A 14,399-nucleotide genomic window follows, 5' to 3' on the forward strand; every position below is an offset into this window, starting at 1 on the left:
CCCCCTCCTGATCCTGAGCCTGAGTTCCTTCTGGACTCTGCGCAGCTCCTCTCTGTCCCCTGATGCAAAGACCCTCTTTGCTAGTATCACCACATGGGAGTTGAGAACAGAACTTTATGTCAGCCAGGTTCTGCAATGTTTAAGACCGTCCAGTCCAATTTGTGACCTAGAGTGTTGTAACATTGACATTTAAGGTAGGCAGGGTAAAGGTTAGAGATTTGGGGTAAGGCTTAGGGGTGGGTTAAGGGGTAGGGGTAGAGGTAGGCAGTGAGGTTGCAAAGCCCTAAGAAAAGTAGCAACCAGCTAAGACGGGCCAGCCGCTATGTGTCAGTCAGCTGCTAGAGACAGTTTGCCAGTAGGGAGCCATTAGCTAGCAAGCAACAGCGCTAAGCAGTGCTGTAATGTATTTGGCAGAGATAAAGCAGTGATTGCGTTGACTGCTGACGCACTAAAAGAAAAGCTTGGCTTCTTCTACTGTGCTGCTGCTCTAACCACATGTACTATTCTTCTCTGCATGGATGACTTCACTGAGAGACACAACACATGAGACACAGAGGAAATGTAACAGAGAGAGTTTGTAAAACAGTTGATGAGGATTTTATATCTCATGTACTGTGTAGTTTCGGTGTTGGAGTTGGGTAAAAAAAGAGAATAAAACAGATTAAATCTGTTCAGCTGTTGGAACAGAACATAAGGTCGTGGCAAGTTGTGGTTGAGCCAATGCGAAATAACTATACTTAGTATGTTTTGTGTGTGTGTGTGTGTGTGTGTGTGTGTGTGTGTGTGTTTGTTTGTCTGTGTGTAAATAAGTTTACTCTTGCCCTCACAACCGTTCACCCTCTGACACTAATGGATAAAGGTCCTCTGTTCTCCTGCTCTTGATTCCTCTGATTCAACACATAACTAACACCCATTTTCTACCTACATCAAATAATCTCCAGTCTACTGCTGTGATCACTGTGTCCCAAAGCATTTTTGTTTCATGTCCATAAAAGTATGTATATTGTAACACACGTAAACACATTTAGGTTCCTCTTAAGATCTTTAGATGCAAATCTTGGACTGGCCAATTCTAGCAAAATTCAGATGAACTGGTCCAAACTTTCTCACAACTCACTTATTTAAATGGTAACATATTGTGTCACTGCGAAGCTGAAAAGGTGTATCCATTATAGGGTAGTAACCTAATAATTATTCAAACTTCTCCCGAAAGTCTCTATGCATTATTTCAGGGGAAATCCTCTGATACACAGAAGGTGATGTGTCATTATGTAAGCTGTGATGACCCCTGCTACTATTCGGACAAAAGCAGCCATTTAAAGAAACTCAAATCAAGAGAAATCCATCAAAATAAGATGGATGTGTGGGGCTTAGCAGGCAGCTCAGTCTCTTGGGAAGGGCATAGGTCAGGAAAACAAGAGCCATCAGGAGTTTCACTGAGGCAGTGGAAAGATCCCATAGATGCCTTTGGATCAAACCAAATAAACCTCAGAGTGAAACCTCTAAGTGCTACTTGGACTCAAGCCAGGGTTTGATCATCCCTGGAGGGGTTTCACTGGGCCAAAGACGGACGTTTGGACAGTGGCCTCCTGCGTCTGATACGTGTGTGTAGAACGTACTGGGGAGAGCAGCATCTAGACGGTTTAGTGAGTAGTATGTAAGGAGGTTGGTCGGGGTGGTGGATGGGTCAAACACAGGACTTTCACCCAGGAGAGCAGGGTTTGTGTCCCACGTTTTCTTTAACTGTCTAGTCATTGCCGCGTGTCAGGGAACCGTAAGCCTACCCAGGACCTTTTCCTAAACCCAACCGTCCCGTTCCCGCGTCATGGAACCGTAAGCCCACCCACGACCTTTTCCTTAGCCTAAAGGGACGCCAATAGTGCCGACCAAGCGCGGTTTGGTAAAGCGTTTTCTATGACACTAAATGAGACTTTTAAAGTTTGTTATGTCTGAAAACGTATTGTTTCATGTTGGACTCTGTTATGTTATGCACTGCAAGTTACTGTGCCTTTAAGGCTTTTAGCAGTGGTTTACTGCAAGTGTTGTAAAATCTAAGGTTTGCGGCAGTTAATCAATAAACGCAACATGAACGCAACTACACGGTGTGGTTTTTGAGTCCTACACAAACATAATAGCGTCTGTCACTCCCGATCACTTTGTGATGAGTGGAGATGTTGCGCTTGGGTCACTTTACAGCAAGCAACATACAAGATGCTAATGAAAGACTTCTGTGATGTCAATACAGTAAAAATGTACTTACTTAACATGGTTCTTTCGCTGCTGGCTACAAGTTAACAATCAAACACAACAAAGGTTATTAGTTGAATGGGGTTTTAAGCAAACGTTAGCAATCAAACAACCATAGTTAGCTAGAAAGTTTTTGAAATAACTACTGCAAGTAGCTTAGCTACAAGCTAGCAAACCAACAAAGACTGTTACTTGAATGGCGGTATGAGCTAATGTTAGCAATCAAAAAATATAGATAGCTAAAATGTTTTTGAAGTGATTCCCATGTTCTGTTATTGTTTGTTATGAGAAAAGTTTATTGTTTCATGGATTTCACACATTTCAGTTCAGTTCAAATCTGAACATGCGCAACTCAAGTCTGCACTTGACTTCAGTTGGGGAGTGACAGCCATCAATAACAACAACAAAGGCAACAAATGGGAGAATGTGTTGGACTGGGTAAGGGTGTCTGATGTTGGAAGACCTGAAACACCAATGGGCCATCACTGAGTATGTGTCCCATTGGATCTGAAGATGCACGTTTCAACCACACTTTCATCAAAAAGATACATTAAAATAAAAACTCCAAGACCAGCAAATATAAACAATACTTGTTTTTATTTGGCACAACACAAAAGTGCTTTATGATAACACTGCCCATGACTACTTTGGCATGAAAACATCCTCATGGTTCCATTGTTGGTCTCATTAAGTAAACCTCAGAATAAAACTTGTCCTTAAAAGTATATAAAATGACACACTTTTTATTTTGTTATCAGGCCCCTCACAACTAGAACATACCATTTGCATACAATTACTTTTTTGTGCAAATCGTTTGGATGAAGTTTTCAGTCTGCATTGGCTTTATTGTCCGTTGTATTAAAATCTAAAAATTGGTGTTTGTGTTTCAACACTGCAAAAAATGTGAAGCCTAGCAATTATGTCCACATTTATGTTAAACATTATGTCTAAACGTATTTATTGTTTATGCAGTGTGGACTCTTAAATGTACATGGCGGATATCTTACTTATTACAAAATCCTATAAACCACAGAATGTGCGGTTTTTTATTTAAGTACAAAAACACAGGTTCATCTCCTCTCTTCAAATTAATAACTTATCTCTACAAGTTGCATTTTTATTGTAATTATTGCAGACAAACCCCCCAGTTCGTATTTTCACATTGTTTGGTCAGATAAACAAGTCAATGTCAGAACAGTTGAAAGCACAACAAATATATTTTTCAATTTTCCATTTTTCTTATAAAAACATGATGATAGCAAAGCAAAAATAGAATAAAAATGTCTATATATAAAATGTATTGAAATAAAAAAGTAATAAGAAGAAAACGGCTACAGCAAAGGACCGACAAGGCAGAGAAATCCAGCTTTGACATAATAAAGAACTGTGTATAAAAAAGGACACTTTTATACTTAATACCACAAACATTATAAATTACTTGAGACCTTCAGCATGCATCAGTCTTTGGATGGCATCCTAATGCCTTGATGCAATGCAAAGAGAACCACTGAGGTATTTCATTTAGATTACGTCAAGCATCATGCTGGTGGACAGGAGAGACATAAAAGTGCATAAGAATTAAACTCGTGTCTGCTCCTGGTCCTGGCACACACTGGACTCATTTTATTCCAAAATTCTGTTCCCTTCAATCAAGTTATTCACATTCCTGTTATCAGGTAGTACTTTTCTCCCATTTGGTGCATAAATGTATTCTTCACACATTTAATTTTTTTCCTTGCAGTTCGTTCAACACAATGCAAGGAACCAGAGAGATGTAGCTATCTCAATACAGTATGTGAAGAAAGGAAGATAGCAAGGACACATGGAAGGCAAAAACCACACAATCTTTGGCTTGGAACATGTCCACCTTGTCTACATTGTGGTCATCATTCAACTTGGTAGAAAGAAATACATTATACCTATCATTTATACAAAAAAGAAAAGAAAACCAAAAGTCGTTATTCTGTTAAAAGAAAACTCAGCAGCAATGATGCACCATCTCGCTTCTGGTCACATGTTCACCTGGTCACCTGATTGGTAGATATTATGTCTACCAATCAGTAATCATTTTGAGATTCTTCACTTTGTAAACATTAAGAAAAATACTGCATTCAAGTCATATGGGAATAACAACAAGACATTCAAACATAATTATTGCAGCTTCTTACTGAAATAGCATGATTGGATACTTTTATGGATGTTGGATGGATGATGCAACTTTTCACATTTAACAGACATGGACCACAGTGACTGATGTATTTCCTTTTAAACAGCAAATCAAAAAGTGTTATGTCAAGCACAAACACAGCCCGCATTTAATAGCAGTGAATTAAAATGTAGGAGTTGCAATTATGAATTGAATGAAAAATTGTCTTCTGTAGAAACAGATGACTACATTTATAATGTGTGAACTCTATCTTTCCCATATGACATGAGTGCAATTAAAGAAAGAGAGCAGCTTTTCATTTTAAAGCCATTTCTGCGCCCTTTCACTCTTATTATAATTAAACTGTAGCTTTTCTTTTCTTAAAAACCATGTATATATATGAGACATACATGACCGTTCCATAGGGTTTGAAAAACATCAGGGATTAGCTTAAAAGGATTTGTGTGAAAACTATTAAAATGAGGACGTGACTACGTCATGGAAGTTACATTATAACAGAATTAAGTTTGTAAAGGTTCATTAAATTAAAAAAGCGACAGACTTTTGGTTTGTCCTTTGTTTTTATTGACCCATCCACCACACCAAACTGCCTCCTTATATTGACTATTACTTTGTCACCTTAGTGCCTCTAGGGGTCGCCTAACAACAAACCTAAATATGAGTCGTTATAGGCTTCTAGCAAAATCGACCTATATGGTTGTTTACTGTGTGAGGACGGTCTGTTGTAAAACAATACACCAATGCATTGTCCCCAGAGCAACAATGAGAACTTTGAAGTTGTGGCATTACATCTTTAAACAGATATAACTTAAGTATAACTTCTTTTTGATTGTTCTGTTTTTTCAAATGGTAACGTGGCTAACCTCACCTTTTCATCCAATGCACACAATCTATCCAGATACTTACAGATTACAATTCCACTAACTAGATAGGCAGTAGCCTCTCTTTTAGAGTTAACAATGTAATCATTGACAATGGAGACAGGCTGGCACAGCAGGGCACTGGTGGTTTCAGTTTGACTTCAACTTGAAGCCATGTGGCGTTGTTCCTAGTCAGGGTGTACAAACATTTCGTGGAGAAATAATGATGCTCTGGAGGTAAAATATTCTTACTGGTCAAGTTTAACCCCAATGGATGGAGATACAATTAACAGTTTCTTAAAGAAACTTGCTAAGTTGCAAATGTTATACTGAAGCCCAGTGAAAATGACATGGGTCACCCCAGAATTCCACCAGGTGCAGATGTGCCACATTCTAGGCTGTGCAGTGGTTTTGTTCCATCTTCTCTCACACCGGGAGCCTCTCAGAATTTTGCCTTTCCGACTTACAGATTCTGTTGTTTTGGACATTTTTCCTGGATATTTGGGCTTCTGCCGTAGAAGAACCATTTAGTCATATTATGAATGACATAGATCAAAGATTTGTAGCTGTGTGTAGCTGTTAAAATAGTGTGGTGATGGGATATAAAATGTGTTGTCTTTACAGGGTGTTTATTTTGAAAGTTGATCCAATGCTGTAGTCTTTCAACTTCCTGCCTGGCCTGTTGAATGCCTTGTGGCTCTGTCAATGATAGACCTGCTGCGTATTTTAAGCAGAGAAGAGCGGAGAGACGTTCTTGGATGCTTCTGGGATGGGCTGCATCGCAGCTGGTGGAATTATAAGCATTTGCTTGAGTGGCCGCATTTGCATCCGGCAGCCACGGGGCCACCGGAACGCTGCACAGATGCACCTGGGGGAATTCAGGGGTAAGAGGTAGCTAATATTACAAAACCTAGCACTCTTGCTGCCAACTGCAATATATTTAATCTTGACATACTGAGTATTCAAGTATAGCTAGTTAGTTTACAGCAGCTGATCTTCAGCTAAACATGTTAGATTTAAAAAGAAACCTTGGTAAGACAGCATGCTGTTCCAAGGTTATTAATGTTATGGTAAATAAATGAACATGAAAAACGCCACTGCCATATATATTAATATCAATTTTTCCATTCAAGTTTGAAAAAAACATGGTTCTTTGCCCATTTTGGTTGAACTTAAACCAATTTTGCCTCCAGAGCTGCTCCACATCTGAAAAACATTTGTATAACAACATCATGGATATGAGTGAAAGAGAGTCGCGGAGAGTTCAGTGGTAAATGATGACTGTTGTCATACATCCAGCACCATATCATAGTCTGTTTCCTTCTTCCTCTTCCCACACTTATTTATGAGCACTGTATACAACGTCAACAGTATTACCCAGTAACTGGCATAGACGACTGCTCCTATGACCAGAACAATCTTCTCTGATTCAGGAAAGGGTTTTCTAGTCTGAAGGACAACTGTGTAGATAATCCCAATGAAGAGGATGGTGAACCAAACTGATATAGGAATCAGACCAATGAAGTTTGTCACTACCGTTTTCCTCCCAGAGGTCCCCCATCCAGACTTGTTGATTGTTGCTATTGCGAACATTTTGGCTGGCAACAAGCTTGACATGTACAGCACGGAGTAAAACGACATGAACACCATGACAATGTTACCTCTGAGGCAGCTGGCAAATGAGGCCTTGATCAGCGCCACCGCCTGCACAATGAGAAGAAACAACAGAATATTCCAGAGCCTTCCTTGGTAGAAGAGTTGGATAGCAGTGGCTATGAGGAAAAACGGGAAGAAACCTGTGATCACAGCCTCATAAGTCATCCATAGATGGTGTTTGTGGAACCACATTGAGTTGTATAGCCATTCTCTGAAATATGACTTACTCCATCGAGTCTGTTGATTGAGCCACCGCAGGTATGTTATTGGTGTCTCGGTGAGACACTTTGATCGAGCAGTATATTTGGTTGAATACCCGAGGCTCAGAACTCGGTTTGTGAGATGGCGGTCATCTCCAAAACTGCAGTGCGATCCCATGAAAGTCTGATTGTACCAGTCCTCAAGGAACTCGTGCAGGAGCGAATTTCGATACATTCCTAAAGGTCCACTGATGCACTGCACACAACCAAAATAGGACTGGCAAGCCCGCTCAATGTTGAAGGCCATCCAGTACCGAACACTGCTCAGGAAGGAGACCCACGACTCATACTTGTTTAGGATCTAGATGAGAATTTGACAGGCATAAAGAAAGGTTGGAGGTTCAACACGAACAATGTCATTTATATGAATTGCCTTGTTTGTAAAAGTGGTCATTTCTATGAAACGAGAAAAAAAATATTATTTGTTGTATTGTAACCAACCTGCACATCTCCTCCAACGCCTCCCACCATAGGGTCTTCTTCCAGAACCTTCACCATCTCCACCGATGATGCTGGGTCCAACATAGTGTCAGAGTCACACACCTGAGTACAACCCATGAAAAAAAAAGTGAGTTACCTGTGTCTTAGGGCCAAACGTTCTCTGTTACTGTCATGTAAAAAGGCCCACAGCTTGGAGAGTTTTTCTTTATCCAAATCAAGGGTCTAAGAATACAGGCCGTCATATGCTGTAGATTATAAAACCCCTTGAGGCAAATGTGTGATATTGTTTGAACTGTATAAATAAACATTACTTAATGTGGCTTGAGTCTAAATAACCACTTGGCCAATGGATAGTCCTCTGCCACAAAGACTGACTGCTTTAAACTAAACCACCACCCTCTCTCCATTTTCTTCTATACATGGTAATTTTTCTCCCTAACAAAACCAGGTGATGAAAACAAACCTAGAGCCCAATCCCCATTAACATATCACATCTGTTACAGGCCAAGCCTGATAATAGAAAAAAGGGCATACAACACTGTCCCTCTTTTGTTGAAGAGTACTGGCAAGATTACTGGCTGCACTGCAGTGAGTTATTTTAAAATCTCTGATTAACAAGAGTTTTCTGGCAGGCTGCATCCAGCTGCAGGTGTTAGACAACATCATATCGAAGTGTTTATACAGTAAGTTTGAAGTTCTCCTTTTGTAATGGAAACTCATTAAAATCCTTCTCATTCATGTTATTAGAGTAATGAGGTTTTTCTTCAGTTTTACTCATTGCCAAAGAAGTCCTTTGGCAACACCACCAGCTGAATTTTACAAAACAAATAGGAAATGAGAACACTTAGTTTAGGCCTAACTATGGAAGTCATATAGTTTCCATTTGATGGAATATAACTGTGCCCTTGGTCAACAACTATACTGTTTATCTCCACAACAGCCTATACTTATTTCAATATTTACCGGGTACATTGCATATAACAACAGATTTTCTGGTAATTCATCATGTTGTGTGTTTCCAAGCTTGGCACTGTGGTTAATGCTTCAAGCTCCTGTTTATACACATAGTCACACACAATGTTAGCATTATTAGCCAGCCAAACACGCTTGGGAACTGGCTATTTCAAAATTACCATTTAAGTGTCATTAACATACTGTACATGCAGTAAGACTGTCTCATTTAAGTTCATTTTTAAGCTATTTGAGATTGTCCGCCAGCAAACAGATGCGTAACCATTTTTTTCTGACACAGTTGCGGGCCCTGACTCTGAATTCCACTCAATTAGATCTGCAAAGTAGATCTGTTTTTACACTGATGAAAAATTCATTCCTAAAATCAGATAAACGGCATTCTAAAAACAAATAAGTCAAGGTTTTTTTTTTGTTTTTTTTTAGATTTCTTATCAGAACAACCCTACGTTAATTTGATTGATATTCCCTGGATTGGCCACACACACAAATGTAGAGAAGCAAAACAGAAGTTGTGATAGTTTTTCAAATGAACCCTTCACTTAACATAAGCTACTGCCGCCCTTCTTCACGCTACACTTCCCAACACGATGCACACAGCCACCGGCCGTCTAAAAGCAACACAAAAGACTCTTTGTGGACCCCATGTTTGGTTTGGCAGAGCCCCCCTTTCCTTCTCCAGCCATCTCTCTCTCTGTTCCCTTTCCCTCTTTCTTCAGCCCACTGTGCCCACTGATGTCAGCTGTCCTTGTTTTACCTGTGTGTGTCTTTGTGCATCCACAAAGATATACACAACGGCATACACCGCTGAATATTTTATTTGTTATGTGATGGTGTCTAATTTGTACCAATGACCATCTTCATTCCCCCATTCTTCTTCTTCCTACTTTTTTTTTCCTTTTGCATTTAATCTAGTTATTTCCACTGTCTACCCTTCCATCTTTTCCCCATTCATTCAGTCTTCTCATTTAAACCCCTCTACCTATACCCATTTCTAGTTTTACTGACTTACCCATGGGCGTAAATCTCAGGGGGGTCGGGGGGGTCAGGACCCCCCCTAGGAATATTATTAAAACCATGTTGTGCATTGTAAATAACATAATGATGTATACTTAAAATATCTGTGTAAGTAGTAAAACAATACAAACCCCCAAAAATGCTTTGAAGTTTAGAAACATTTTTAGTCCCCCTTCCCTAACTGGTGGTAATTAATATAAAATATTGTTTTTACAATATTTTTATATTAATTGTTTTGTGTGTTTGCGTTTTCTGTGCAGCACTTTGGTAACTTTGTGTTTGTAAAATGTGCTATGGAAATAAAGTGGATTGGATTGGATAGTAACATACTGGTTATAATGTTAATAGTGGAATGTGGTAATGCTGTTTTGTTCACATTGACATTGGATGAAGTTGTTCTTTTCTCAAATAGAAATTATGCTGAGTAATTAATAAATAAGTCATGACAAAAAAAGTCTGCTGTGTTAGTGTAATATAATGTTAGCTACCTGGTATAATAGCCTGTTGGACAGAAATGCACCCAATACAACTAACGTTAACACGGCAATAAGCCTAACGTAATGTGAGTGAACTGATATTAGGGTTAAGATTTTAGATCTACAGTTGTGTTTTGCTCAATATGATGTTAAGTGGCGGATCAGTAGGTTTGCTGCAGTTAAATATATATCCTCTGTCCCAGACAAAACCTAAGTATTGATGTAGAGGACGCAAGATCATTTTAAAATCATAACATGACTGCGTGGTAAACCTATGAACCTATACACATCTGCCGTTAAATATTTGTGTTGTTGCCCAGAGAAAATGCCAGAGAAAAGGAAAATAGACATAAGATCCTTTTTCAATTCACCAAAACTCCAAGTAAGTACAATAAGTCTTCATATCAAGACAATTTGGTTACATCTTTATAAGAATGGGTGCTTGTGGAAATACTAACGTCCCTATGTCACAGGCAAAGGAGACAGAGAGGACTGAGGAATAGGGAGACCAGGGACAGTCAGGTGTAGAGTCTCAGGTGTCTTGAGCTTAGTTCAAGTCTTTGGAGGTGTAAGGCTGTCAGGGTTGGCAGATGAGCTTTACCAGTGGCTCACTGATTTACATTATGATCAGCTAAAATGTACAAAAGCATTGTATTTCTTTTATATGGGGATACTTTTTCTAAATAAGTCATTATATTTTAAGATATTTTCGTGGCTTGATTGTAAACTTTAAAAAGAGTAAATAAACGTTTTAAAGAAGAATGTTTTTGTCAATTTAGTCAGCTTTTTCATTGAATCAAGAGAAACACTGAAAAGAAGGATAATGGTACAGTCTCCATGCTATATGAGTGATAGTATTAAGACTTTTCTCGGTGTACACACATCCTCTAGTAGTATAATTGTGGCTGTATTATTTGTGTCCCCTCAAAATTGCATTTCAGAAATGTTATGGTTTTTGCATGTTATGTTGCGTAAGGTGAAATTTATGCCCATGGATTTACCTGCACATAGTCCATGCTCCTCCCTAGTGCTTTGAAGGCTGTATACATGACCTCTCTCTTTCCTCCCCACTTCTGCATGATGCACACACACTTGTTGTTCAGCACCAGCCTGGAGACCTGCTGAAGGCTCTCGGCGTAGCCTTCATCCGTCTCCTCGGGCCCTCTACTGTGATAGTTACTCCGCCACACATATGTGGCCGATGCTTCCCATCCCATGATCTCTTTAAAAATCTCCATCATGTACAAGTCATCGTCTGTGTTCCCGTCGATCACCATGATCACTTTGATCCCCGGGTACGTCAGCCTCCTCACCGACACCAGGCATTTCCTCAAGTAGTTTGGGTCCTCTTGATACGCCGCAATGCACAACGCCAAGGATTTATTCAGTTTGATTGGCGTCTCCAAGGACCGCCGCATGTTCCGATGTTCTAAGAGCGCAAAGAGGCTCTGGATGATAAGGTGGACCACCAAAATGGCGCCGTACAGCCCAAAGGATACGTAGTTGCGGGTTGTGGTGAAGAACTGGTAGCCCATGATGTAGGCTGTGGAGATGCCCACCAGGAGTGACACGCCAAACATGGTTGTCCCACATATCCGCAGGTAGGTGAGGACTCTCTGACATCTCATCTAGGGACAGAATGTAGAGAAAAGGTTCACACTTAGTCAATGTAGTCCAAAAATGACTGGAATTTTTTTCAAAATAAATAAAAAGCTGCTACAAAATGAAATCATTTTATTCATATACTTTAACTAAACTAGAAGAGCGTGAATTCATGCAAACATCAGATGTCCACCCTAAAATTTGGAAAGATGAAAATGTGAAATATGTCTAAAGTATTGCCAGCAGTAGAAATTAGTGAGCTTTGTTAAGATACATGTGAGAAATACTTATTCACAGGTTTTCAGCATACTCTGACCCAGGTAGAGAAAGCAGTACAGTTTCCCCTCTTTTTTTACTCCCTTCTTCTCCCTCTCCCTCCCTCTACCCATGCCCAAAATCCCTGTCTAAATGTCAGACAGTTGTGAGTAGCCGATTGTTCCAACTCTCACACACACAACGTTAGTGTGGGTGGCCGCACAAGATTTCTTGATACAATTTACCAACAAGCTGGCTGCCCCTGCCAAAGTGCTCTCTATATGCCTCATAAAGAATTTTTTTTTCATCTTTATTGTAAAGAAGAGGTTCAAAAAGATTTTCAGGCAAGGAACTCTGATCTAGACCATGAAAGATGATTCTGTGTTTTAATGTGGGGACCAGTGAAGAACATTCTCTACTTTGCTCTGAGCGACGACATGAGCCCGCTGCATTCAATCTTCTGCTTAAAATCCTGGAGTTTGTTTCCAGCCCTCATTATGTTGCTACCGCCATCTGTTTGGCAGACCAGTGGAGACCCACTCAGCGTGGCTCAGCTCGGCTCAACGCGGAGCGGACCACCCTGTGATGTCATCTGTTTATATCTCCGTGGGAAGAAGAAGACAAGAGCCTTTTAGATTTTCTTATGCTGCACGTGGGCTTCTCCCCCTGTGTGTTTCCCCATGAAAACTACAAGGAAACATCACTTCTTGCACTTAATCAATACAAACCTAAAGATGTAGCCTCCAGTGAAAAGACCATCATTTTGACACTTTTGGCTGCATTTTTTAATTTACGAAACTCTGTTTTTGGTGCCCCTGCATTTACAGTAGTGAGCTTTACAAAGGATTTGTACTTTTGCATATTTCTTCATGATATTACATTATGTGTAAGTTTAGTCAAGACGAATAAGACATGTTGATCAGTACACGAGACAAAAGAAAAGAAGAGTACACTAAAGGCCATCAGTGTTTGTGATTTGGCAAGAGTTATTCTCACCACACCCAAACACACAAGACATATGGAGGGAGGGAGAGATCAATGCAATGAGTAAAAAAAATAGTAATTTTGAAGACTAGGAGGGGAGGGGCAGAAGGAAAGAAATACAGGATAACTAATAGCATTTCACACTGAGCAGAAAGGTTGACTGATATCTAGAAAGACTGCGAGAGAAAAACAGTTAGAGACACTGTGAGAGTAGCAGGGCAGATAGAGAGAGGTTAAGCTAAGAGAGAGGACTACACACACCCCTACACACACACACACACACACACACACACACACACACACACACACACACACCCTTTGGCTCCGACATAATGCCTTTTTCATTTGATCATTGGATGAGAAGGCCACAACCAGTGTTGCAGGCCTCCTCTGGCACGTGGCAAAGCTTTTAACATCAGCCACTCATTAACAAGACCCCTGACACACACACACACATACACACACACATTTACACACACACACACACACCTACCAAAAACACACACGCGTGTGTGTAAAACAAACATTTTACATTGTGTTAAGATGAAAGTGTGTTTCAACTTGTGCATGTATGTGTGTACAGTGTTTTACAACTATATAAGGTAATGCAGAACAAACTCTTTCAATCTTTCTCTCTGCATCAACTTTGAATGAATTTCAGTCACAGCTTAGGAGAATACTAGTTTCACCATACATGTGCAAATAAAATTACCTAAAAGATTGTGAATTTTTGGATCACATATTATATTGTAAAAGAAAGAAATGCTTTTGAATTAAGACATGACATCACGACAAATCTTTTGATATACCCCCATGACCAGGGCAGACACATTCACACCTACTGGGAATTAGCAGTTTCCAATTCACCTAACCTACTATACATGTCTTTGGTTTGTTGGAGGAAGTGGGAGAACATAGGAGGAAACCACTGCAGACACATGGAGAACATGCAAACTACTCACTGCATTAGTTTGGCTTTTTGGCTGCTTGTTAATACTCAATCCATACTTTACTTACTTGAAATGGTCACTTTGGTTTACCGTTTATGGTAAAAATACAAAACGATACTGTTTAATTTAATTGAAATCATAATCCATGATTGCTCTTTTCTCATAGCAGACCAACTGAATGCTAGCAAACGTATTTCAGTGATTCAGTGAAATACAACATGGCTCAGACTTCTATACTTGTTAGGATGTGTTGCTCTTCGTAGCATCATACACTCTCACGGGTGTGTGATCCAGAAAAGTTCAAGACTAATAGTTAGCTCAGACTGAAGGAAGATTAACTGCAGACTAAAAGACTTGGTCATGTTGGTGGTCCAAGCCCCTGAGACATTAAGCCTCTAATCAGAGGAGTATCTGTGACTAGTGAAGGTGTCATTGACAGCAGTGTTTATCTGTCTGGATCAGTATATGACGTGTGTGTGTGTGTGTGTGTGTGTGTGTGTGTGTGTGTGTGTGTG

The 14,399-nt window shown here is 39.8% G+C and overlaps 1 protein-coding gene across 2 annotated transcripts in view; it reads right to left on the reverse strand.

The window, feature by feature from the left end:
* Window positions 1–2,825: 2,825 nt before the first annotated feature.
* has2 (hyaluronan synthase 2) overlaps window positions 2,826–14,399 on the reverse strand; it is a 19,482-nt gene continuing 7,908 nt past the window's right edge. Inside the window, exons 1-3 of one of the 2 annotated variants that reach the window (XM_034874912.1) lie at window positions 11,095–11,721; window positions 7,632–7,733; window positions 2,826–7,491 (exon numbers count right to left, since the gene is read on the reverse strand). In XM_034874912.1, coding sequence (XP_034730803.1) covers window positions 6,562–7,491; window positions 7,632–7,733; window positions 11,095–11,721 — 1,659 coding nt within the window. In that variant the 3' untranslated portion in view covers window positions 2,826–6,561. Of the gene's footprint in view, window positions 7,492–7,631; window positions 7,734–11,094; window positions 11,722–14,399 lie in introns of those variants that run through there. The other variant, XM_034874911.1, reaches the window with a different exon arrangement.

The sequence above is a fragment of the Etheostoma cragini genome, chromosome 6 (genome assembly GCF_013103735.1).
Source record: "Etheostoma cragini isolate CJK2018 chromosome 6, CSU_Ecrag_1.0, whole genome shotgun sequence".
Taxonomy (NCBI): Eukaryota; Metazoa; Chordata; class Actinopteri; order Perciformes; family Percidae; genus Etheostoma; species Etheostoma cragini.